Source organism: Amblyomma mixtum, chromosome 3, assembly GCF_055824585.1.
Source record: "Amblyomma mixtum isolate Tamu chromosome 3, ASM5582458v1, whole genome shotgun sequence".
Classification (NCBI taxonomy): Eukaryota; Metazoa; Arthropoda; class Arachnida; order Ixodida; family Ixodidae; genus Amblyomma; species Amblyomma mixtum.
In genome coordinates this window covers 187,770,915-187,796,622 of record NC_143014.1, presented here as the reverse complement: position 1 = coordinate 187,796,622, position 25,708 = coordinate 187,770,915, and the positions used below count along the sequence as shown (strand labels likewise).

The 25,708-nt window shown below is 42.9% G+C and overlaps 1 protein-coding gene across 4 annotated transcripts in view; it reads left to right on the top strand.

Annotated features, from left to right (window-relative positions):
* The window catches only part of poe (E3 ubiquitin-protein ligase-like protein poe), a 178,240-nt gene that overhangs the window by 86,756 nt on the left and 65,776 nt on the right, over positions 1-25,708 (top strand). For all 4 annotated transcript variants that reach the window (XM_089582226.1, XM_089582224.1, XM_089582225.1 and 1 more), the window contains 8 exons: positions 1,301-1,369; positions 7,251-7,340; positions 7,586-7,678; positions 9,045-9,332; positions 10,435-10,854; positions 14,429-14,566; positions 17,587-17,856; positions 20,467-20,718. In XM_089582226.1, coding sequence (XP_089438352.1) covers positions 1,301-1,369; positions 7,251-7,340; positions 7,586-7,678; positions 9,045-9,332; positions 10,435-10,854; positions 14,429-14,566; positions 17,587-17,856; positions 20,467-20,718 — 1,620 coding nt within the window. The remainder of the gene's footprint in view (positions 1-1,300; positions 1,370-7,250; positions 7,341-7,585; positions 7,679-9,044; positions 9,333-10,434; positions 10,855-14,428; positions 14,567-17,586; positions 17,857-20,466; positions 20,719-25,708) is intronic.

Sequence of the window (25,708 nt, the reverse complement as noted above, 5' to 3'; positions counted from 1 at the left end):
AGTGTTTGGACCTTTAAGGCCCGTTGGTGGAGGCAACACCCCACGTCAAAAAATTGCACAGCTGCACACTGATGTCACTGAAAAGTGCATCAGGTACCAATATCTAGAAAAGCAGCAGGAACAAATTTTCGTGCACCTGAACAGGATTACTGCCATTAGCTTGCAAGATCAACGGTGCTGCAGGCGTTGAGGGAGTCTGCTGAACTTTATAATAAAACAAAACAAAGGCTTTTATATGTTGCGTGTGCCACCGACCTCATTTCCTCGGGACGATGCGTCGAATTCGCGCTCTGTACACAGGTGTAATATCTCCGGTGGCAAGTTGCTCACTGCGCCGCTTCTGCTCGAATATATATGATATGTACCATGCTATTCGCCTTAGTTGAAAGCTCGCCACTTTCACTGGTTGACGTAACGACATTCAATTTTTTTTGTTTGTTTCTTTTTTGAAGGTGGGGGCCGACCTTTACGACACAATAATATCCACGTAAATTCGGTTTAGTGTGCCTTTGTCTCTGCATTATATTCATTTTTAACACGAGGGCATCTCGCATCTGTTTTTGGTAAAGAAACTCTCTTCACATTCGAGCAAATACAGTAATCGCTAAATCCGAATTTTCTTAGAGGCTACAAATATGCAGCTTGCTTTGCATAATGGTGCTCATCGTTTTCTAATTCTGGCACTGGGTTGCACATCACAGTATGTGCAGAGTGATGAGGTCTCACAAACATGAGCGAAAACGCGCAGTGCCTTTTGTGGGACACGTTTAAATAGCTAATACAAATAAATCGTCAACTTTGTGCACAGTTCACCATTTGTTGGTGCTAAAATGTAAAATGCCGTTGCTGAGCAGCACCACATGCATGCAACGAGCAGCCATACCTACCAGGCCAGACCTTTTCCAAATAAATCGTCACTTGTGGCGGACAGTAATGGCTGCTGTTTTTTCAGTTTTGGTGCCGTGAACAACTATCTGACGCGCTCACTTAAATTTCGAGTAAGTTTTTGCACTGAGCAGTTGACTAAGTCTTTCATTTCGTGCTTGACAAACAGATCCTTCCTCTTCCACTTACTAGAAGTGCATGGAGGAGGAGTATTGTGAGTAGTTCATAACTATGCTTGCTTCATTGTTTTCATGTTCATTTTTAATGTGATGTTTACCAATATTCTCGTCTACTTTTTGACTGAGCAGAGCAAAGCACTGTTTATAAACAACTCGTGATGCTAGCTAAAGTGTCTGGAACGTGTATTTTTTTTTTCTCTCAATGCCTATTTGTATCATTTGTAAATTTCTTCTAGATCACACTGCTTCAGCTCTCGGCACTTCTCAAGCAGGCAGACTCCAGCAAACGCAAGCTGACCATCACTGTGAGTTTGCTTTCTGTACGCATTGTATGTAGCACGTGCAGGATCAGTGAAGCTCAAATGACATAATAGGCCTTATGAAAGAAGAGAGTATCCCATCTTTTCTGAGGCACCCTGAAAGGTTCGTCATAGTACTTTTTGCTGCATTTGATTGCTTCTGAATATTCATGATTTTATGTTGTGTAATTTGCACATCTAATGCAGTAATCGTGTGAAGACTACCCTATACATACTAATTCTGAAAAACACCAAAACACATAAGAGAAATTGCGGCATTATTGAAGCATAGCAACATTTGTCTCACATTGTGACTCATGTAATCATTTTCTGGGTGTGCTCTGGGACTCTAATATAGGTTGATATTATTTTTGTTGATTAGTGAGATTGAGGGCATGAATTTGCTGTCACAATTTGATTTCATCTGACAGGATGTAGTGAATGTTATTGTGTAAAATAAACGAAAGGTGCTATTCTGTTCCAGCAAATTTCAGTGTACTTAAATGCTAATGTTGCCTTTATAGAAAAATTTTATGGGCTTTTTTTTTTTTTTTCAAATCAAGTGGCTCTAGGTCATCTATAGTTGGGTTGAGTACTCACTGCTCTAACTGGAAATTCTTGTTCTTTTCCACCTTCCACAGAGACGATATGTAAGGAATACCTTTTCTGTTTTTCAAATGCCATATTTGCTCACCCTTGGACTTGTTTTCTCCCACTTGTATTCTGATGCTGACGTGTTTAAGCTAACCCCTTATTTGCTATGTATTGCAGGCAGGCTATACTTTCCTGTGCTCTATTTGCTAGTATCTGCAGTGAGTAATATCAAGCTTAGTGTTTGTCCAGTGTTTGCGTTTTTTATTTTGTTGTACTGTTTATACTACTTCTGATTGGTTACCAGGCTCACCTGCTTTGTAGTCCTTAACATATGCATAGTACAGGCAGAACAAAACAAGCACTTCTTTGTTTTAAAGTACCAAAACTGCTATTAAAGTTATTTTAATGTTTTGTAGTTCTCAGTATCATGCAGACATCATGGTATCCACCTGACAGCAGTTCTATTTGAGCACCCCAAGACGCACTGTTGGAGGTGAATGTTCACTAACCCCCAGAAGGCTGTTTTCAACAGAGCTTTGCATTTGCACTGGATGCAGGGCACCGCTGTCATGTGGTAGCTTTGTAATTTACTTTAATTGCCCTAAAAGAAAGTGGGCACTTAAGACTACTTACATACTTCAAATGTGAAAGCATTTTTTTTATTTATTTATTTATTTATTTATATTGTTTTTAAATTTTTTCCCTTTCCACTCTAATGACACATCTACTCATTAGCATACAGTCGTAAGGCAATGCATATACTAGGTCACCTTTGTTTGCCACGAAGTAACGCTGTTTTATGGTCTATAGCAGGGGTTCTCAAACTTTTTTGCTTGGAGGAACCCCAAAAGCCTTCAATAAGTTCCAGGGAACCCCCCCCCCCCTCCCCCCCCCCCCTCCCGCTTTCACTTACAAGCACTGTTGTCGAGTGCATTTTTGCAAAGAGAGAGTTGCAAAGGTTAAATGTTTATTGCACAGATTAATACAAATACTAATGTGATGATTGGTACTGCGAAAGTACTGCATGTTAACATCTAGCGGCTACCTCGGCGACATAATGAGCTTCTTTTTGCTTGTCTAGGCTTGGCTTGGCTTCGAGAGGGCGGCGTGGGTAGTGCCATCTGGCAACGACAAACAGAAGTGCCTATAAAAACGCATGGCCTCCGAGATTACGTCCACGCGCGGGTTTCAGAAACACACGCGCAGACGTGATCTCGGAGGCCACTGAAAACGGGTAGGTGTGTGAATTGGATCTTATGCAAAAAGACGTCCGCTGTCGATGCCTGCTATCGCGGGCGTGACGCGCAAGATTGTTTTTTGAGGCTACAAAGAGTAAAAATGAGCTTGAACGAACCAAGCGCCGTTTGTTTCGCGCGTACACTAAAAATGAACCTGAAACAGGGATCGGCCGATGAGGGTTCTCGCGGAACACAAGAAGACAGCCCGCGGAACCCAGTTTGAGAACCCCTGGTCTATAGGTTGCTTGCTCGCCTCACAATTTCAAAGTCCTTGGTTCAATTCCCCGCATCTTCGGAAGAAATTTTATTATTCTTTGTGTGGTCATGTAGGGTTTTGGGACACCACTTTTTCAGGAGGTGGGGTTTTGTTGCAATGAGCCGTATAATGCTTTGGCTCCTTCCTTGTTGGCGTTGCATAACCCTCCTCGCAGCGCCGCTCCTCCTCCACTCTAAGGGTGTGTTCCTCGTATTTTCTCATTTTCATTTGTTTACTGGATGTTTGTATTGCACTGATCTGGGCACCTTGTTTGAATTATTCGTAGCGGCGACTTGGGTTTTCTCATAATGTTTGCACTCCTTACTTTACACCAGAGGAAAATAAATTTGTGTGCAGTTGACCTGCTGCTTGCCACTGTCCTAGAAGAAATGAATCCAGCTCTGAAAAAGTCTACAGAGAGAATACTGATGCTGCATCTAGTTTGTTTCATTCGCGCTGCATTTGCTCAAAACATAAATTAATTTCTTGCCTTTTCCCTTGTATGCCGAATGCAACACTTATCCGGCAATTCCTGAGCGTGGTAACGTTTTCGCGGTATGAGTGTAAGTTCAACGCGGGAAAACCCAAGTCGCCGCTACGAATAATTCAAACAAGGTACGCAGATCAGTGCAATAGAAACATCCAGTAAACAAACGAGAGCGGGAAAACACGACGAACACACTCTTAGAGCGGAGGAGGAGGGCCGCCGCTGCGAGGAGGGTTATGCAACGCCAACGAGAAAAGAGCCAATGCTTTTGCACCAAAAATTCTACGTAAACTGTATCGTGCTGCTAACATTTCAGCTGGCTGTTTTTCATGGTGATCTACAACTTTCGAATTCATGCTTTTTGCCCATAGCCAATATTTGAAAAGTTGGCTATATAGCCCTAATTAACAACTTATGAGAACGAAAAAAATACTGCAGACTAAGTCACATGACTCTCAACAGTACAGAGTTGGTTCCACTTGCCTAGGACACTGTTTTTTTTCTTCTGCTTTTCTAATCAATTACTTTAAGCAATAACATATTCAGTAATATTCTAAATTGATCAACAGCACAAAATAAATAAATAAAAAAAATTAAAAATCCCCTGTGCCCCTTGGTTTCTGTGGCTGTTGGCTTCTGTCATGTTTTTTAAACACTTGGTTACGTTTAGCTGGTATGCCCTGGTATATTGCTCATGCATTGCTGCTATTTGTTTGCCAGCATCATCTGCGGTACACATCGGCTGGTGGCTGGCAGCTGGTAGGTGACAGCTGGTAGGGCTATCTTCAAAAACAGACTGTTTATAAGGCAAACTTGTTCCCACTAAAGAAACTTGGCCAATGTGGTAAATTGGCAGCTGTTGATACAGAATGCCGGTACCCTTAATCATGTTGTATTTAAACATGGTACAAAATTTTCCAGATAACCTGCATATATCAATGATTGTAGGCAGCATGAAAAAGTTGGGGACGTGGGTAGAACACAAAGACTAGCGCTGACTTGCAACTGAAGCTGTATTGCTTGGCCCGCGAAAATATATACATCAGGCACAACCAACAAAAGAAAAGATGATGACAATCACATCAACAGATATAAGCTAACAACTGTTGAAGGTTGCAACAGCAGCGTCATTATCTTGCATCCAAGAACCTTATTTCCTTCGCTGTTAAAGCCAACGAAGCACTACTTACACAGGCGTCTTCAGTCCTCGTGATTTCTGCATCTTCTAAAATTTCGCGGGTGAGTTGAGTGCGATGTTTACGTATCACTCTCGTTTGGGAGAAATGCAACGTTCAGTCATTAATATCCCTGTAGTGAATGCCCATGTGCCCTTTCACCGTTTTTAATACATTGTTGTAATGCTCCTTGAGCCGCTCATTGAGGCATTGTCCCGTTTACCCAACGTATTGTTTACCACACGATAGCGGGATTGAGTAAACAATGCCTTTCTGACAAAGGGCACCTGGGCATTCACTGCAGGGATTGTAATGATTGCACACCGCACTTCTCCCAAACGAGAGTGATACGTAAACATTGCAATCAGCTCACCCACAAAATTTTAGAAGCCTCAAAAATCGCGAGGACTGAAGACACATGTGTAATTATAAAGCTTCAGTTGAAAGTCAGCACTAGTCTTTGTGTTCTTCCCATGTCCCCATCTTTTTCGCGCTATCTACAATCATGTATTATCAACTCGCCCAAGTATCTGTTTTAGCCTGCATATCGTGGCTTATATTCCAATCATTTTCATTTATCCCACATACATTAAGCAATCCTTCATAAACAAATAAGCTACCTAATGCAGTCAAAAAGAAAAATAATAAAATTGTGCTTCTTTTGCAGTAAATGGCACTGATAGAAAAAGCTAATGAAACGAAACTTCATGGCAATACCCTGGCTGTTCATAATCTTCTGTTTTTAAACTTTCTCTGATATTAGCAGAGAGCTTAAGGGGGAGTCTGGTCTTGAAAACGAAATTTTATTAAATTTTATTAATGTAGTCACAATTATGATATCTGCAGGGAATGTGTATTTACATTTACCTATTTATATTTTTCTGAAAATTTATCCTGAACTGATATTCGATATTCAGACGCAATTTTTCTTCATATTCGTATTTAGAGATTTCAGTATTAGCACGCCCCTAAAAAAAAAACTCCACTGTAAAAATATAAAAGCCTCTGAGCTAGCCCATGCGACTGCATCTCGCATAGTGCAGCCCACGTGCCGATGTTCACAGCATAGTTTTGTTTTCACTCCTTCAATTTGCTATGACATTTGGGCTTATCGAGGCGCTTACAGTATGATAAAACCAGTACATGAGCACCAGTCTAGGTCTTGTTTAGAATGCTGTGCTCTTTACTTAAAAGTACTATTACTGCAGAATGATTCCCCCCTTCCTTACTTAATACCTAGTGAGCTTTATAGATATAATAAATAGTTCTGATGACAAACATAATAAAATGTGTGAGCAATACATCTGGTTCTTTTCATAGCTGTGCTTTGTGAAAGTGTTTTTATTCAAAATGTTCGAAAATATTTGACGGCAAGTTTTGATTCGTATTTGCTTCACAACCAAAAATACACTTTTCATGCACCCCTATTTCTATGAAGTCTTCTGATAATATACTGGTAACAATTCTAATACTGGTATAAAGAAATATTGCACTTTTTTAGCAATTGACTCATGGTGTACACAGGTCATTTGCAAACAGCCAGACAGGCCTCCGCAGTGACTCAGTGGTTATGGTGCTCAGCTGCTGACCCAAAAGACCCGCGGTGCAATCCCGACCACGGCAGTCGCATTTTGATATAGGTGAAATGCTGGAGGGTCGTGTACTGTGTGATGTCAGTGTACTCCGAAAAACCCCAGTAGGTCGAAATCATCCTGAGCACTCAGCTATGGTGTCCCTCCTAGCCTGAGTTGCTTTGGGACGTTAAACCCCACAAGTTTAAACCAAACAGCAAGACAGTCTTTTTGACTTCCACAGTGTTGTAAAAGCTTGTTACATCAGCAAGAGTAGCAATGGGACTGTTTTGGGGCTATTTGTGTAGTGTTCAATGTGATAGCACCTGTGGATTGTAATTGAAATAGGTCATTGTCCATTATTAGGTTTTGGAAGGCATCTGCTTAGAACTAGCTAGCTAATGCCTAGTGAGATGCTGGTTCTCTTTGCTTAGCTGTTGACTTTTACACTGGCGGAAAGGTGCAAAGGCCACACGCCTTGATCATTGTCTTTATCATGTACAGACTGCTTTGAGTCATGGTAGAGGGCTCACAGGTCACGTTTCCATGTATCCTTATGCTTTCAGAGACTGGCATCAGCTCCTGTTCCATTCACAGTCCTCTCAATCACTGGCAACCCTTGCAACGAGGACTTTTTGGCAGTTTGCGGCCTCAAGGTAGACAGGATGGTTCTCTGGCCATCATTCTTCTCATCTACCTTTTCAGTGACTGCTAACTAGTTTGGGTGTGTAGAGTGACAAGTGTTTCCATAACCTTTGTGCCCATAATTAGCAACTATTGCCAGAAGATTCTGGTTGTGGTACTTATGATAATGGCGACAGGAATATTTATACCTGCAATAATTTTGAGTCAGAATTTTAGTGCTTTTTTTCTTCACTGAATATTATTTTCTTCTGTTTAGGATTGCCACGTTCTAACCTTCAGCAGCAGTGGGTCCGTGTCAGAACACCTTGTTCTTCACCCTCAGCTTGAATCGAGCAACTACATCATAAAGGTAAAGTAATTGAAATAAAGTGCTAGTACAGCAGAGGAAACATATGACAGATTGTGAAACTTTTCCTTTCTTTTTTATTAACTTGAGAACAGACTTTGTTTATTTTACCAGCTGTATGTTATTTGGTTGTAATTAGCAGGCATATAAAGTGTCTTATAAAGTAGCCATCTTATAGAGGCCATAGTTTAACGAAGCCTAACAAATTGCTCTGATTTCAATGAAGGCTGCAAGTTGTTCCAAGTGGAGATGGCAAGAAAAGATGTCGTTTGCTTGCCATAATTAATCTGTGTTTTTGGTAATAAGAAATCGACATATAAACATCATATCCTACTCTCATAGCTTTTTCCCATGAACACAGTTATGCCTTTTATGAACTGTACCCTTACTACATAATTTTCCCCTACCTCATTAATTAAGTGATGCCTGATAGCATTAGGATGTGATATATGATGAGGAGAAGTAAAATGTGTGGTAGGTCTGGTTCTGTTCATCACTGCATTTTGTGAAAACGCATTTGTCTTTTTCAGTATTCAGTATTTAAAGTAGCCAAGCATGTTGGATCCTATTTCTGGCCAGTTTTTATTACTTTTATTTGCTTTTTTTAAAAAAAATATTCGCTTACACTTAGTGCGATCATCAGATGCTCTGAAGATAAACAAAAGGGTAGCGACCTGTATTAAAGAGCTGGAAGAGAAGCAATGGCTGCACTGAAAGTCGCAGCCTACAGCTAGACTTCTTTCTCAAGCAGGAAGAGCAAATTTGCTTTTATTGCAATGTTTGATGTTTCAGTAAATAGTACTTTTTTTTGCTTTGAATGGATCATGTATATTGTCCATTATCATATAGTCCACTCTTTTTCTGCATTATTGGTGGCCTGGGAATTTTACTGAATCAGGGAAAACATAGAGAAGTCAAGGAACTTAAATAGAGCGGCTTGCTAGACGCCCTGTAACACCTGCAGCCCATATGTTCTGCACACTAGTATATTGAGTTTATGTATTACTGTTGTGTCAGATATGCTCATTTTTGCTTTTATCAGGAGTAATTCATTATCGGATTATGTTGGGCTCTATATCTAGAAGATGCTCTTGAGACTTCATCGCGTTATCTACAATGTGTATAGGCACAACAGTAAAAATAAAGTGCAAAAATGCTATGACCATGTCAACAGTTATGCAAAAGGAGCTATGGTGAATGTTCTTCAGAAAGTGCTGCAAACTGTGCTTTGTTGCATCCTGACTAAAATTTTGCAAGTTGGAAGCAATGTGCGTATGGTTGAGCTGACAGACACAGCGTCGTGCACTTGTGATTGTCTTTTACTTTTTACTGTTGAGTACATTGTCTCTTCTCTCCCTTGTGCATTTAGGCCATGTGGCTACCAGGCTCCCAAACAGAGCTGGCCCTGGTGACGGCTGACTTCGTCAAGGTGTATGACCTTTCAGCGGATGCGCTAAGTGCTCAGTTCTTCTTCCTGCTGCCAACAGGGCGATTGCGGGACTGTTGCTTTGTGTGTCCCGAGGAGGGACCACGACACTTGTTGCTCATGTCATCAGCTGGCTACGTCTACTGCCAGCCCTTGATTGAGGAGAGCTCGGCCCGTCATGGGCCCTTCTATGTCACTAGTGTCCTTGACATCCAGCACCCTGACATCAAGGTGAGCTATGCAGCGAACATGTGTGGTAGTTGGAAGTGAAGAGCGACAAAAACGAAGAATGAGCTGCTACGTTGGCTGAGTGGTTATGGGGCTTGGCTTCTTGCCTGAAAGATGCAGGTTCGATCCTGGCTGTGACGGTCGCATTTCAGTGGAGGCAAAACACGAGAGGCTTGTGTGCTATGTGATGTCAGTGCACATTAAAGAACCCAGGTGGTTGAAACTATCTGGAGCCCTCCACAATGGTGTCCCTCATAGCCAGAATTGCTTTGGGACATTAAACCCCATAAACCATAAACCAAAAACAAAGAATGGTACACAGAAAGATTCTGTGTGAAAGCTGAAACTTCAACATGATCATCACTGTTTTTAACCTACTTTTTACATTTCACCGTCATTTTTCATTTATCAAATCTGGTAGTTCTATAATGCTACGCATAGCACCAGGAAAGTCGGAAAAGGCTTGTGGATTGTTTAGAGCTCGACGCTGCTTAGGCTTTTTTTTTTTGTCCCCTTTTAGGTGCTGCGTGGAACTTCATTTCATGGTTCTGCATTAAACACCCGTTAAATATTTTAGCCATGTGTTAGCCTAAGTACTAACTCTGGGAATAAATAGTGAGCTCAAGAGGGACTTTCAGCTTTTTGAAACACTATGAAAACGTGAACTGTCCATCTAATTGTTATGACATGTTTATTCATATTGTCTCATTTGGGTTCCTTGTGTATTGAAATTGCCCGTGCTGTTAGTACACACCTTAACCCTTAATGCAGGGCATTGCTAATTACTGATGAAAAAATACATTGCACCTCAAGACATTCCGTGAGTTAAGGCAGATCAAAAGACATTCTAAACCTACGTGTTCGAGCTAAAAATGCCTCCTTTTAAATGAATGTTTATTACATTAAAATATAATCACATGAAGTTGATGTTTGTGATAGTATGCTCGCATTCTATGGCGCATGAGCGAGGGACTTTGAGTTGTATTGTGCGAGGAATGAAACGTCTGTTTGGTGTTGTTTACTTTAAATGTGTACGCACCTACTTTGTGGTTTTTGAGTGGCACATCTCCAGAATGCTTTGACCTTTCTCCTTTGTGCTGTGCAGGACGCGGTTGGCAATGTGGCTGGCGGTGGTGTATCCATCTACTACTCACATGTGCTACAGCTGCTGTTCCTGAGTTATGCCAATGGCAAGAGTTTCATGGCCTGCATGCCCCAGATCACCTCTGAAATCACCGATCCTGTGCTAATCCAGTTGAAGCCATCAGCAGGCAACAATGGTGGCTCTGGTGGCACTACTACAACCACTACGGGAACCAATGCAGCTACAGGTGTGACAACAACCACAGTAACCACAGTAAGCAACACAAGTGGTGGCAGCAGCAGCGCCTCAAGCAAGCCGACACCCCAACCACTGTGCCAGTGGTCAGAAGTGCCCAACCACCCTGGCCTCATCCTGGCACTCATGCAGTTCTCGAACAATCCACTGGTGCTCATGGTCAAGCCTGGAACTGTCCTCGTCCAGGCAAGTGTGCGGCATCATCAACCCGGCTTTGTGCAGTGCGCCTGTGCTATGCAGTAGAACGCCACTATAGTAAAAATTCAGATATAGTAAAGTGAAGCTGTGGTCATATTTCGCCTTCCATAGACTACATTTTTTTTTTTTCGGTTATAGTAAAGATTTTCTTAGAAGAAATGGCTATAGTATAGAGAGTCTGGCAGTGGCGATGTACTTCCCGCGGAATGATGACATCACGGCACGCGCGAAGTGTAGGATCGCAAGGCAAATACCGACTGCGCTTTTTTGACGTTGCTTCACCACCAAGCTTGAGAGCCGCGTGGAGAAGCCAACTTTTTGAACACCTTGAAGTCATGAGGCAAAGCGTGCGGCGTGCACGGAAATAGTAAAGCTGGCTAGGAACATAGAAAGAAAGCGACACGGGTCGCTGAGAAAGAAAAGCCAGTAAAAGTGCAATGAGAGGTATAAAAGGGAAGAAAAGGGCGTGCGTTTGTAGTACAGCAGTGTGAAGTATGGGGAAGCAGCGGTGAGAAGCGGAGGTGTGGTGGAACTGCGTAGGCGGTTTTGCCACGTTTGACTTTGTCGTGGGTTTCTTTACTGCTCATAAATGATGCTGGGGCCACAGAAGATGCCACCGAGGTCATGGAAAGCTTTGGTTTTCACACGTAATCAAACTGTTTTTTTAGCCATGTTGTATTCGTGTAAATGCAGTACTTCTGTAAGATCTAAACATTGTGTAAAACGTTTACATCTTGTTTGTTTTATAAACCAACACATCGTGCTTAGTAAGCAGCCAGAGAGCATAGTCAGAGCCATGCCATCACCAACAACTGATAAGATTTTTGCTGGTCCAAGGTACTTTACTATAGAGGGGTCCTACTGTATCTATATTTGGAGTGACTTTTGGCCAGTGAGGGGTGTGAGTTGCGGGGTCAACTTATGCGTGGCAATATATCGTATACCTTGTGCGTTTTGACCTTTGTGGAGTTCTTAGGACTTGTTCGCAGAATCTCCATCTGATTTGCACACCCCCGTTTTGAAGCCTTAATTTTAGAAAAAGAAATGCACAAACTACGCGAGTCAATACGGTGTAGGACACCAGGGCTTACTGGTTATAAAAACCAATAGAACAGTTCCGTATTATTGTTTATTTCCAAGCTGCCATACACATTCAGATATTGAATAATTAACACGATGCTGGTTGAAGTACTAGCTTCTACAATAAAAAAAGAAGGAAAAGTGGACATCATAAACATAACTGTTGTGCTTCTACATGCGGTACACACCAGGCGTTTATAATCGCTAAGCCCTGGTGTCCTATATGTAGAACACACATGTTGCGGCATGCTGCCACAAATGTGTTAACCACACAGAAAACGTTCCACAGCTGTTAAGGCCTTTACTATCTTAGAAACAATACTTAAAATTGCAGTTGCGAACAAAGCTGTTGGTATTAGATAAGTAAAAAATATGAGATGCGCTTACCATTCATTACTGTTGCTGCTTCCACCTTCTGCCATCTTGTTTGTTTGGTCTTGGCGTTGCGAGGAGGACGAAAACTGAGAAAGTGGTGCCTATGCTTTTCAGAATGTCTTGAGAGTTAACTCAGTTCTTCTTTTTCTTCATGTCCTTTGATAATTCTGTCCTTCCTAATTATTTTTCTTCATGTCCTTTTTGTAGGACACCAGGGCCTAAAGGATAAAGCAGGGTTTTAACTGAGGGAGTTATTGCTATGAGTGAGCTTTGTTCTGTGCAGGTTACTGTGTCATAAATGTGCATTATGTTGCTGTATATACTGGCAGCATTGCTGCACATCCATCGGCATGCAATTTCAAGAAATTGTGGTAGCCATGGTCCATAGTCTCATTTTGAATTGAAATTGTGGATCATGGTTCCTTCAGCAGTCTTCCATTGTGGGAACATAAATGTCCTCCCACTTAAATTATCTTCATCACTTAACTCGCACAAGTTTATGACGTAAAATGCAAGCACTGAATATATTGCCATTGTTTACTTAAGCACTCAAGTTCACCACCCAACTTTGTGCTTCCTTCTGGGAGCAAGAAAACAAAATAAAGTGTTAGAAGAGTCCTCATGAGATGGAATTATAAATGCCCAGCAAGAAGAAGGAGTAGCTAGAAGTTTTAAACATTAAGCAGGCACCAAAGAACTTTGCACACACTGCCAAGAATATGATTGGAGCAGCTATTTATGATGTTGGATCCTGCAGAGCAATACTCTGCTTTCATAATAGCACCACCAGGACACTTAAATTATAGTATGTTCGGTATATCTGTAATATCGATTTGGTTCTTTGTCTGCTTTTCTTGTCACATATGTTGTTGCAGATATTAATGCTGTAATGGCAAGCCATATGTTGAAGTCTCTTTCCCCATGAAGTTTTATGGGAGGCACTCTGCGAGTTTAAAAATGCTTAGCCATTTTGTATTTAAAAAAAAGCACTAATGGATTTTCACATATCTTAAAGCTACAATGTGGCTGTAAGGGGCTCCAGACTAATATTATTGTACGGTTCTTTAACTTTTTCTGCTCAGTACATGTGGATTTTTGCATTTCACCTCCATCAAAATGTGGCTGTTGTTGCTGAGCATCAAACCCAAAACTTTGTGTTCAGCAGCAGAAATCCTGCTAAACACAAATGTGGCTCAGCATGCCAAAATTGCTGAGCCATATTGGTGGCTTCATTTTTTATGTCATGTTGGGCTTGAACCACTAGAAACCTCTGCATTTGAACCTATTTGACATTGACAAGACATGAGGCATTGAGGTGCCATTTACATGAAAATTTAAACAAAAAAAGTAAAAAATACCAGAGCTTTGTCATATTTATAAATACTAATTTACAAGCTACCATTCAGGAAACAGGGAATTATGTGGATTTTTTTCAACACAAAAACCTTCATTCAATACAATTCACTATTAAAGCTTTGGTTCCAGGTATGAGGTCCAGGTATAGAAGTCCATTAATGTTGCATGTAAGGAACTCTCTTGTGAAAAACGTGACCTCTCTGTGGGTAATCCTTTCTGTGTTGAGCATGTTGTTGGTGTTTTAACCCAATAATTTAGTATTGCCAGAATCCACCTACATAGCCTTTACCATTGTTTACCAGCAGTAGATTCTTTAGACCTTTCAGCTTCTGGCCTTTAGTTGTATACCTCTGTCCAGGGCCGCCATAGGTTGCTACATGAAAATTATGCAGATTTTTGTGTCTAGTTGTAAGTTGTAACCTATGAACAGTGCCTAACATGGGTGTAGCATTTCTCCAATGGGAGAATACTGCTACCCCAGCGAGTGTGGTAATGTAAATTGCTAAATGTATATGATTAAAATGTTCACCAAAATGACATGGAAAGATAAGCAAAATGGCCCACTGTGTCGCTGGGTGCCCCATCCCTTTGCTCATGTAGCCACTGTCTTGTCATGCTGTTGTGACCTTCGTATCCAACGTCTGTCCAGTTAGCATTTTTTTTCGCAACATTAAACCTGAAAAACTGCTTTTAAACCTGCAAATGTGTATCCACTCTGATTAAAGTTTCTCTCTTTTGCTGTGCCTTGCAGGAGATTAAGATCTTAACTGCAAAGTCTAAGATCACAGACTTGGTGGCCATACGGCACCCGACCTCCAGTGGTGAAATGCGCACAACCTTGATTCTTCTGTGTGAAGATGGCAGCTTGCGCATCTACATGGCCTCTCAAGTATGTTTGATTGTAGCTTGGAATGTGATGTTGTCTGGCATGTTGACAGATTGTGTGGCGAGTGTGCGAACGTGAATATTGATTTAGATTGCGGTCATTTAGAATGGCATTTTTTGTCTTCATTACAAGTTATCCCACATTACTTGCCAGTCTCTCTACAGTCTCGGCAACAGTTCTACAGTTCTTGACAGTGAAGGGATGTCTACAGGGTTGGACTGTCTATAACTGTGTCATTCTGCCAAACAGTTCGGCCACATGACGGTGCACTCGGCCGCCTGGCGCATTGCTCTCTGCGCGGTAACTTCATTCTATTGATAGTGCAGCTGGCGCTGTCTGTAGAAGCTTCTTGCTTCTAGACATGCCTTGCAAATTCGTTGTAATCAAGAAAACTTTTTTTGCCTTGATTTTCAACGTCGAAAGTTGGCGCTTGTATTAGAAATAAGCCGTAAATAGCAAATATTGACTATACACTATATTTAAGTGAAAACTAATAGCTGCAAGTGGAGACTGTACTCGGCTACGTAGGAAGAGAAGGCGTGCATCGGCTTTGTAGGTTCCACTGCATTGCGAGGCACTTGAAATTTTTGTGTAGTAGCTGTGCAGCTGTTCTTTGTACTGATTCGTTCCACTGCACCATTAGTGCTCTGAAATCGAACACGTGCTGCTCAGCTCTTGCAAATGGATGGTCATCAAAAAAACTAGGTATTAGCACAGGCATTGTTTTGTATGAAAGGCTGTGGTAACAGGCAGCTGAACCAGGAGTCGTGCGGTTTTTTTTTTACGAACCTGAGCTGACTTCTACTCCACATCACCAAATGCCATTGCGTCAAGCGCCGACGAAGTGCAGACAGTCCCGCTTTGACTGCCTTGCTGTTCCTGTGCCGTGCGTGTGCCAAACGTAGGCTGTCGCAAATGCTGGCAATGGGATCGAGCATGGCAATATTCTCAGTATACCATGCAGGAATGCTGCCACAATTGCAATTCAACAGCTGAGCTTGTATTGCATGGGTTTACAGTCGAACCTCGTTATAACGAACACGGATACAGCGAATTATCGGATATAACGAAGTGAAAGAAAAGTTTGGTTGGACATGCTTTATTTCTATGGGAGTTCTACCTGTATAACGAAACGAAAAATTAAAAATTCGACACTATATCGGTTATAACGAAGCAGTTTTTGTATTCACAGCGCTCAAAATGCGCAAACAAGGAGGAAAAAATTTCAAAACACGCTAAATTTTGATCTTTTGAATCGCCCGCACCTAAGATGTGTTTGAATCACCCGCGCTTCCGCACGCCACGCCATCTAGGGAGAGCGAATGAATCTAGCATCAACGGCTGCGTAGCATGTGACTGACACGTGATCGAACCAAAGCCCATGCTCCCCGGCCACCCCGCCGGCACGATTGCCGACTCGCGCGCTATCTCTATGATCTCTGTAGTCCATTCCGTGGACGCCGTCGCGGAACGCGTCGTAACTTGCAGCAGTTTCGCTTGAAACGAAGATAAAGATCTTCAGGGCGGTCGACAGCGGGCGTAAAGAAAAGTCATTGCCGCGGACTTTGGTGTCGCGCCTAGCACTTTATCAACCATCTTGAGCGCAAGGCAGAAGGTTGCAAACGTCCTCTCTGCAGGCGTTGTGAAGAATGACAGCAAGGGTGTAAGGCTTTGTCATCACCAGGATGTTGAAGATGCTTTGTTTGCATGGTTCAAGGACGCTATAGCGCGTAACCTTTGTCTGGTGCCGTCCTTCAAATGAAGGCGAGAAGTCTGACTTGCGCCTGAGGCCACAATGACTTTCATGCAAGCAGTGGCTGGCTGCAGCGATTTAATGACCGCCGTCGGATTGTTTGCCACGTCTTGTCTGGTGAAGAAGCAGCCGTTGGCGCCGAGAACTGCGAGAAGTAGGCAGAAAGCTTCCGCATGCAACTGGAAGGCAAGCGGACAATTTCGGCGAGACGACATGGCGTCAACTGGCGGTTCCGAACGTTACGTTCGAGGAATTCATCTGTGCAGATGACAACTTGGCTGTGGCGCCCGAACTGACCGACCAAGAAATTGTTGATCAGGTGGTTTCTACAGATGATGCTACAAACAGCAATGCATGTGAAGATGGCGAAGTTGAGGGGGTACCTCGGGAACCTACCTGTGGCCAAATCAGCTGACATCGGGAAAGCACTGCTCTGTGTTGATTTCGTCGAAAAATTTAACCTGTCAAATAGTGTGAAGTGCCGCCAAACGAAGATTACATCGTTTTTTAAATAAATTAGTTTTTGCACCTGGCCAGCATCCCGACTTGTGAGTTCGCTCTTGCTTTCCAGTATGAAATGCAAGGTGAGGTTTGACATGCTTATACCACGCGTTAAATTAAAAAATAGTGCATTTTTTCAACCCTGTGCTGTCCATCCTAAAGTGCCTTTACTTGGGTTTATAAACAGACCTTTTCTGCCGTAATTTGAGTGCATGCTTTTATAACGAATATCGGATATAACGAACGAATTTCCGCGCAAAATGCGACTTCGTTATAACGAGGTTGGACTGTATATGGGAACTGCAGTGGGACTCGTTCAGAACAGAGGAGCCAGGAAGATGAAGTGGGGTCTGTTGTGTTATGCTGTTGCAGTTGTGTACTGCAATTCACTCGTTATAATGTGGATGCTGTGGTCACGTGCTCTGTTTTCATTAATGGGGCTAGGAAATGGGGAGAGCAGTGTGAAATTCTTATTCTTCCAGCTCTGTAGGTGTGAATGATAGGTGTGAGTGGTGGCAAATGGCTTTCAGTGCCTGTTGACTGTACTGGGCTCTTAACCATATTTGAATTGAGGATGGGTTTTGTTATCTATGTTATAGGATTACTTTCCAATTCAACTCTTGAGGTAACCATCTGCAAAATCAAATAGCTACAGATTGCAGGCATTTATTCATCTTTGGTCTTTATTGTACCCTACTGTTAGTTTGCCTTTGTTGCGCAGATGTGGACCAAACAAGGCACCTACTTAAAACTGGCTCTTTCTTTATAGGAACAGACAGGTTATTGGCTTACACCAGCATTCCAGCCAGCTGCCATTGTAGGGCTGACAGGTGTGACACCTGCTGGCTTGACCTCTGGCGCTACTGGAGGTGGCAGTGCAGCTCCTCGTCCTTCCAGAAGAAAAAAGTCTCTGCGAGGTCGAGTTGGCCCCAGTACATTGCCAGTGTCGTTTCCTGTGGACTTCTTTGAGCACTGCACACCCATTCAAGATGTGGAGTTTGGAGGAAATGACCTTCTACAAATCTACAATGCACAACAGGTAAAAAGTAAACTGTTGTGCATTTGCTTGTGTTATTAGGCCGCTGTGTAATGTTTCAAAAAAGGGAACTTTTTGTTATGCAAAGAATGGAAGATTATATTATTCACGGTTCTTGACTTGGGGAGAAGTGAGTAGATGCTGAAGGCAAGACATGGGTCTTAAAATTACAAATTTTATTATTAGAGATATTGTAATTAAATTAAGTGTGTTTATTATATTATTCAGTTTTTTTTTCATAGTCCTGAGATCTTCATATATTTCATGACGAAAAATTGTGGCGAAATATGCAGTACAAATATAAAAAAAAATACATTGTTTTTGTTTTGTGTGGTCGTCAAGTATCGTGAGCGAATCGCCGTCCTGGGCTTCCGACGAATTGTGGATTCTGCGGGTTTCCAACAACATAGCACCACCATGCTAGAATCGCCATGAGGTGGAGAGGTCAGATGATCGGAGCTTCTGTTGTTTACAGGGCCACATTTCTCTGACCACAAGCAGAAGCATATGAGGCAATAAACGTGGCAATTAAAGGAAGGAATAAACTTTAAGGCTGATGTTCTCAGTTTTCACTTTTTGTGCAGTTATCGCTCACCTCTTCGGCATTCCATAATGTATGACAGTAGAATTGATGTTTTTTTGCTCCCGAATTCTGAGACTTTGAGAAGGGCTGTAAACCTCTTAGCCTTTTTGCATAGGTACTTATGCAGTTGCTTTTGAAATTTATTTTTGTAACATTTACGTGTAAATATACATGCTGGGGTTCATCTTTTATTTCCTGAAGTATTGGGCCTCTAAAAAAATCTTCATTGCACAGAACAGGGCTTTGCAAACATGATGACATAAATTTGTGCATTTTCTCCTTAATTATTAATGCCCCCAGGATGACTTCACAAGGGTGTTAATTGTAACTACTCAGCAACTATAATAGCTACCTTAAATTAAAATGCTCTGAAATCAGCATAAAAAGTTATATTTATACCATTTCATGTAAAACTTTTTCATTTCTGCGTCCCCTTTTAAGTCACTGCTGCTGCTGGGGTGGCCAAGTGGTTATGGCGCTCGGCTGCTGACCCGGAAGATGCAGGTTCGACCCCACCACAGCGGTCGAATTTCAGTGGAGGTGAAATGTAAAGGCACGTGTACTGTGCAATGTCAGTGCACGTTAAAAGAACCCCAGGTGGTCAAAATTTCCAGAGCCCTTCACTATGGCGTCCCTCATATCCCGAGTCGCTTTGGGACGTTAAACCCCCGTAAGCCCATAAACCCTTAAGTCACGGCCAACTGAGAATTTCATTGTAGCTGCACAGTATAGAGGGACAAAATACAAGGAAAAGCTTAAAAGAAAACTTGAAGGGACACTTGAGCTCCACCTTAAGGGTATGACGCGGTAGCATTAATGGGTCTCTTGAGCAGTCTGGGGTCCTCTTTACATTTCACTTCACAGACTGTTCCTTCTTTCAGTATCACATAATGTTTAACCACCCTTAAGAGTATGATGCAGTAGTATTAGACATCCCTCCTGTACAAGTACTCCCCTGTCGCCTAGGTTCTGCCTACATGCCCATATATGTGGAATTGGCCATTCTCTTCTTTCTCTTCTCTTCTCTTCTCTTCTCTTCTTCTGAGAGTCCCCATACCGCTCCTGGCGCAGTGGTGCAGCGGTTAAGCGATGCACCACTGCCCCAGCAGGTGGCAGCTTCAAACACAGCTACCAGTGGGGCTTGTGAGACCCTGGTCGCTCTTCCCGAGCAGCCTCTCACGGCCAATTATTAATTTAATTGCCACCTGCCACGCCGGGCAGGTTGCGATGACATCACCACAAGGTCAAGGCTGGGTCACAAGGTCACGTGACCTATGTGGGCCGCCTGCTTTTCTTGACATGGCAGCGTTGCTGAGGCAGTAGTTTCAGCTGAACGGGACCCTTAATCCTACTGTGTTAAGACAAGAAACAAGCTGAAAAACAAATAGCAAGCATAGAATATAAAGGATTTACATTTTTTGTTATATACTATTTTTGTGTATACTGAGTTGACTGAACACATTGAACTTCCTAAGGGTCTGAGTTTTGTGTTCTTACACATTTCAGATACTGCTCCCCATTTCTATTAAGAGAAACATTTTTTCTGCCTAAATAGTCAATGTAGTCCTCAGAAAAAGTAAATTACTGTCGATCCCAGGTGTTCGCAACTTTCCTGTTCGCAGCCATACTGGAATTCAGTATGGCTGCCAGAGAGATGATGCGGCAGCCATGCTAGCCTTGTGTAGTTATATGCTGCGCTGTCTGAAGCTACATCAAAATGTTCATGCAAGCATGCTGTCTTAGGCAAAGAAGCTCTCAATGCAGACCATGTTGCATGCTGCAATGCAGAGATATGCACAGTGTCATTTGTCACTGTCAAGCCATGTATATTCAGGCATCGCAGATGCAATAAAAACCGCACAACGCAGGTGTGCCTGATCTGGTGTGCAAAACATACGGCTACTAGCAGTTTGGAGCGGCAGATGTGGCATGTACCGAAGCGGCTCTGATTATTGATGATTATTGTATCTGTGATTATTGGTACCCACCAGAAGCAATAGTAGCGTCATATATGTGGGACTTTCATGCAGGTGAAGCACCGGCTGAACACAACAGGCATGTATGTGGCCTGCACAAAGCCTGGTGGACTTACACTGGAAATCACAAACACGGACACAACAATGGTTATGGTCGGTGTGCGTGTGCTGGTTGGCTCTCAGGATGTCCACCGGGCACCCTCAACGATGGAGCTGTTTGGCCGCTCTCACCCACTGGTACTCACACGCTCACGATGGTACGACTTCCCGTTTGCCCGTGAGGAGTCTCTTACTGCTGACAAAAAGGTAAGATATTGTGAACCTTTATTAGAGGAGCATGTGATGCACATAAGTGGAGCAACTTAGAATGGACATTTGATTTCATAAATGTGTGATGCAGTGAAGGGTCTTTCTGGGTGCATTGAAAGTAACTTCCCTGTTTTAAGAAGCACTGATACAAAACTTATGTGTATGTACCTCCCTGCTGCTGATTCCATCTACTATACATTACCCTGATGTGTTTCAGTGCTTCCAGATTCAGTAGCTACCTCTTTGCATGAGGTGCAGCACGGTCGAACTTTTTCTTTTCGTCCACCGGTGTTGAACTCAGTAAATCCATGCTGGCATGTGTTAAATCTTTCATTGTGGCTGCTTCATACCGTACTGAAAACTTGCTCTGCTCTAAAAACTCACTGAGCCGAATGAGTGCCCTAGGCAGAGCAGATGACCAGGCCTGCACATTATAATTTGATTGAATGTGTGCGTGTGTATACACTTCGCTGTGAATGGTGTGTGGAGGTGGAGTTAAGCTAATATTAGCTCCGAAATTCGTGTTGCAGGTTACCCTATTTATTAGTCTTATCGACCACAATGTCCAAGCACACCTAATGTTCAAGTACATACTAATATAAATTGTTAATCAAACGCTTTGTAAGGACGAGGAAAACTGTGTGCTCACCATCATTTCTTAATAATTTGTTCTTAAATGGGCCTGAAACATACTGTATAAACGCATGTAAGGGCTGCACCCGTGTAAAGGCTGCACCCATGTATGGGCTGCACCCGTGTATGGGCCGCACCCTGTTTTCCCAAGGGAAATGTTTAAAAAAGAAAGATCCATGTAAGGGCCGCACCCAAACTTTCCACGACCCACGCAGGAATAGCCTTCTACATGCATGCGCCACGTCCTCCGTGATCAGCTCCGGCTACGAGCAGCGGTGCGCTTGATTGCGGAGGCCGCGCACGTGCACAGGAGCTTCCAGGTGCTGCCCACGGATGGCGCCCAAGGCTGCGGCCCATCATCATCATCATCATCAGCTATTTCTTCTGCCGCAAGCTCCCATTACCCATATCGGCATCAGTACTATCACCAGCTCCTGCTTTTCATGGAAGTTGTGGTAGCATGTTAGTTCACCGTAGTTGTGGCTGCCTTGTGCTGTCACCGAGCGTTGCAATTTTAGCACGATGGGCAAGCGCCTTAATAGGTATATGGCTGAGAGTTTGCTCTCGAACATGGCAAGCCTGCGGCGGGCCGAAAATTTGACGTAGCCGAGAAGTGCGTCTGACGATGGTGCAACTAAAAGGATGCATTGAGGAATACAAGCTACAAAAAGCACGCTTTCGGAGCCAAGCCATGCAAGTTTCCCCAACTGGGAGAAGAGTTGCTCTGCTATGTGATGGAAGAATGACTATGCGTTGATAGCTGACATGCTGCATGACTTCTTGTGGGATGAGTGTGCGCCGGAGTACAACACCAGCTTGGAGTCGGAAGACTCCGCGAGTGGCGACTGAACGTAGTATAAATGCTGCTCACTCCCTGATTGGTGTTCTTATCTAATTTTTTTTTTTTCCCTGAATGTGGACAAAAAAAGTGCTGCCCTTGCACGTGTTTATGCGGTATTTTGGTGGTGGACAGGTAGTTCTGAAGTAGCAGTTTTTCTTTTGCTGTGTGGACGCCTGCACCACACTGTAAGGGAATGAATGAAGGGTATGAAAGAGGGAGGAGGGGGAGGTGAAGGGTTGCTGTGGTTGAGGGCTCCGGATTAATTTTGACCACCTGGGGCCCTTTAACTCTTTCGCTACCGCGCCATAGGCCATCGTTCGCATATGATCGATTTAAATCGCCCGCGCAAAAAAGCTAATTTTGGAGAGTCGGGGACGTGCTACGCCATCTAGTTAGCGAGCACAACAACTGCTGTTTCGATTGCAGCCTTGGTTTCAGTGTTTTGACATGAGGGGGTGCCGTGAAAAATAAAACTTTGAACGGCTGCAGCAGCGTCAGCCGGAGAAAATGGCGTCCGCGTCGCCGCGCGCTCCTCGAAAGCGAAAGCTGACACCGAGCACGTCGGCCGGTTTCGGTTTCGTTTTTTGCGATGAAAGCAGAGGTTATTAGTCGGGCAACAATGTACAAACGTCGGATTTCGGTTTCGACAGCTTGACTTCGCCTCGGGAGCCTGGAACGTCAGCGCATACTTGCATACAAGTTCTGTTTTCGTTCGCTGTGTGTTTTCTGCGGTGCATACGGTTTGTAATTGATGACAGTTGTTTATTTTAGTGCTTCAGGGTCTTGATAACGTATGGCGAAGACAGTTTGCCAAATGCTCAAGGTCGCGTCGCGTTTTTCAACCAAGACGACAGCTAGGTTTCCATATCGGCACATCGCTGCGGAGCGGCGCTCGGAGATTCGCTCGACTTCTCGACTTTTTTTTTGATGCTCTTCACGGCGGAAATGATGAAGACTGTGTGCGGAAACACTAATAAGTATGCATGGATGAAGATTTTCAGCAAATTCGGCGTGACGGCTCATGGGAAGACGTGAATCTGTTGGATATTCTGATGTTCATTGGAATCATCATATACATTGGAATTGTTGACCTGCCACGACTGTGTCTCTACTGAAATACCAGAATAATCTATTCTGGCCCTCTGCCATCAAAAATCATTTCTCAAAATTGGTTTTTCCCTTTTTGTTTGTTCTTTTTTTGCACGTAACGGACCCGGATAATTCAGTGGCGGCAGCTTCTATTGGCAAGACTTGGAAAGTGTCCTGGCTTTTGAACCACATCGATAAAACTTATTTCATCCATCCTGATGTTTTAGAGCTTGCCTAAAATGCCAAATTTTATCAGCTGGCTTTCAGGGAGCAGCTCATTCAAGAAATATTCGGTTATGATGAGGGAAAAGAAGTCCACGCCCCCAATCCTCCCATAGAATCCATTCAACACCAACCGAAAGGAATGAAAAAAAGAAGAAACTGCAAGCTTGGCTATCAGAGAACAAGGGAGGAACAAAGATAAAACCTTATGTGAAGCACTTGTCAGTCTACCTCTGCTTCACATTTTCACCCTTGATTGCTCTTCACAGTGGCACCACAGTCATGACCCCTGACTTGACAAGCCATGGAAAGTGCAGTAAATTTTTCTCATAGCTGAAACTGTGAATAATGACAGCTATAAACATGTGCAACAGTTTGTATATTCCAGTTTTCCTCTAAGCAAGTTCGGGCTTCGTGCAGCCGGTAATTTTTGTTTTTGCTATATAATTTTTTTGTGTTTTTAGCGAATTTCACAAATAAATGTTCATTTACTTTTGCACAAACAACTCTTCTGTTTGTATCATTCAGAAGTGTAACTAATAAGCTACAATTTCATGCATTGCAATATGTGCTGGCTGTATTAGTTCTTGTGAAAAAAATTTTTATTTCAGTACACTCCAAATTGTGCATTTTTCCGCGGTAGCGAAAGAGTTAATGTGAGCTGACATCACACAGCACACTAGCATTTTTGTATCTCACCTCCATCGAATGCAGCTGCCATAGCCAAGATTTGATTTTGCTATCTCGGGCTCAGCACCCAAACACCTTGACCACAGAGCGATTGCAGCTGGTAAACATATTTTATCAGTTACAAAATAAGTGCATAATGAAGGGTCATTTCTGGTGGAGTCTCGAACTAGCAACCTTGATTATTTTTAGTCGTCAAAAAATTTCTTAGCATTTCAGTGCTTACCTTCTGTTTTTGCCATTCCTAGTCTACTGAAGGCTATGCTTCATCTCTAACACACTGTGAGGTGCTGCCAATGTTCCACTAATTGACTGTGCTTTGTGTTTTTCTTGTGCTCATTATCTGGTTGGTGCTCGTTTAGGCATGCAACTCACCAGGCTTGATTGGCCTGCTTTCTCTGCCACTTGTTACCTGCCATAAGTAATGCTGTATATGAACTGGCTAAGAGCTGCCATCTCTATGCCAGGACATGGTAGGAGTGTAAATGCGCTCATAGTGTTGAGGAAAAAAGGGAGCTGGAATTAAAAAGGCTGAAAAAAGCTTTCCAAGCAAGGTTGAGTACATAAATCAGCTATATTCAGTTCACTTGTATTTTTCACTTGTTGTTGTCACGTGGTGGTGACAATGCTGTGAACGGTAGATGAGCAGACTGAAGTGGCACTGAAGTTATTTCTTTATTGGGTGACGCAAGTTTGATCCTGGCCGTGGGGGTCGAATTCCGATGGAGGCGAAATTCTAGAGGCCCGTGTACTGTGCGATGTCAGTGCACGTTAAAGAACCCGAGGTGATCGAAATTTCCGGAGCCCTTCACTACAGCGTCCCTCGTAGCCTAAGTTGCTTTGGGACGTGAAACCCCCATAAACCATCGATCATCTTTAATCTTTATTGGATGACTTGTGTCCACAAAGAACTGAATAGCTTTGCAATGGCAATAGTAACAAAAGTGCTGTGTAGTTGCCGCACAACAGAATCATTGCAGTTTTCAGCCATGCTCAATTTAAAGCTGTCAAAGAATTTCGAGCTAAGACTCCAAAATTGACGCTGACAATCTTGAGCAACATAGAAGCAGTTGCACATGGCTGCAATCATTCGAGATAAACCTGGTTGTGTCTCTTAGTTATAAGGCTGTGTGCTGGCACCTTTGAGCATGAACAAACAGTACAAAGCTTCATGGCAATATAATAATTAGTAGCGTGTACTTATCATGTTTAAGAAGTGTTTCCAGACCCATTTAGGCCAAGCCATATTAGCATGCTGTGTAACAAAAAAAAAAAAAATTAGAAGCAGTTTTTTGTATGTGTGTGCAAGTTGCATTCGAGCTTTTTTTTTTTCACTTTGAACTGTGAGCGTAGGTGTCTGCTGTAGTGTTGTTTATAGCACAGAGTTTCAGCAGATCTGGGGCATATGTTGCAAGCAGCCTATGCTCATTTGGAGAGAACGCTGACCCTTCTGAACACTGGCTCAGTGGTTATAGTGCTCGGCGGCTGACCCAAAAGACGAGAGTTCAATCCCGG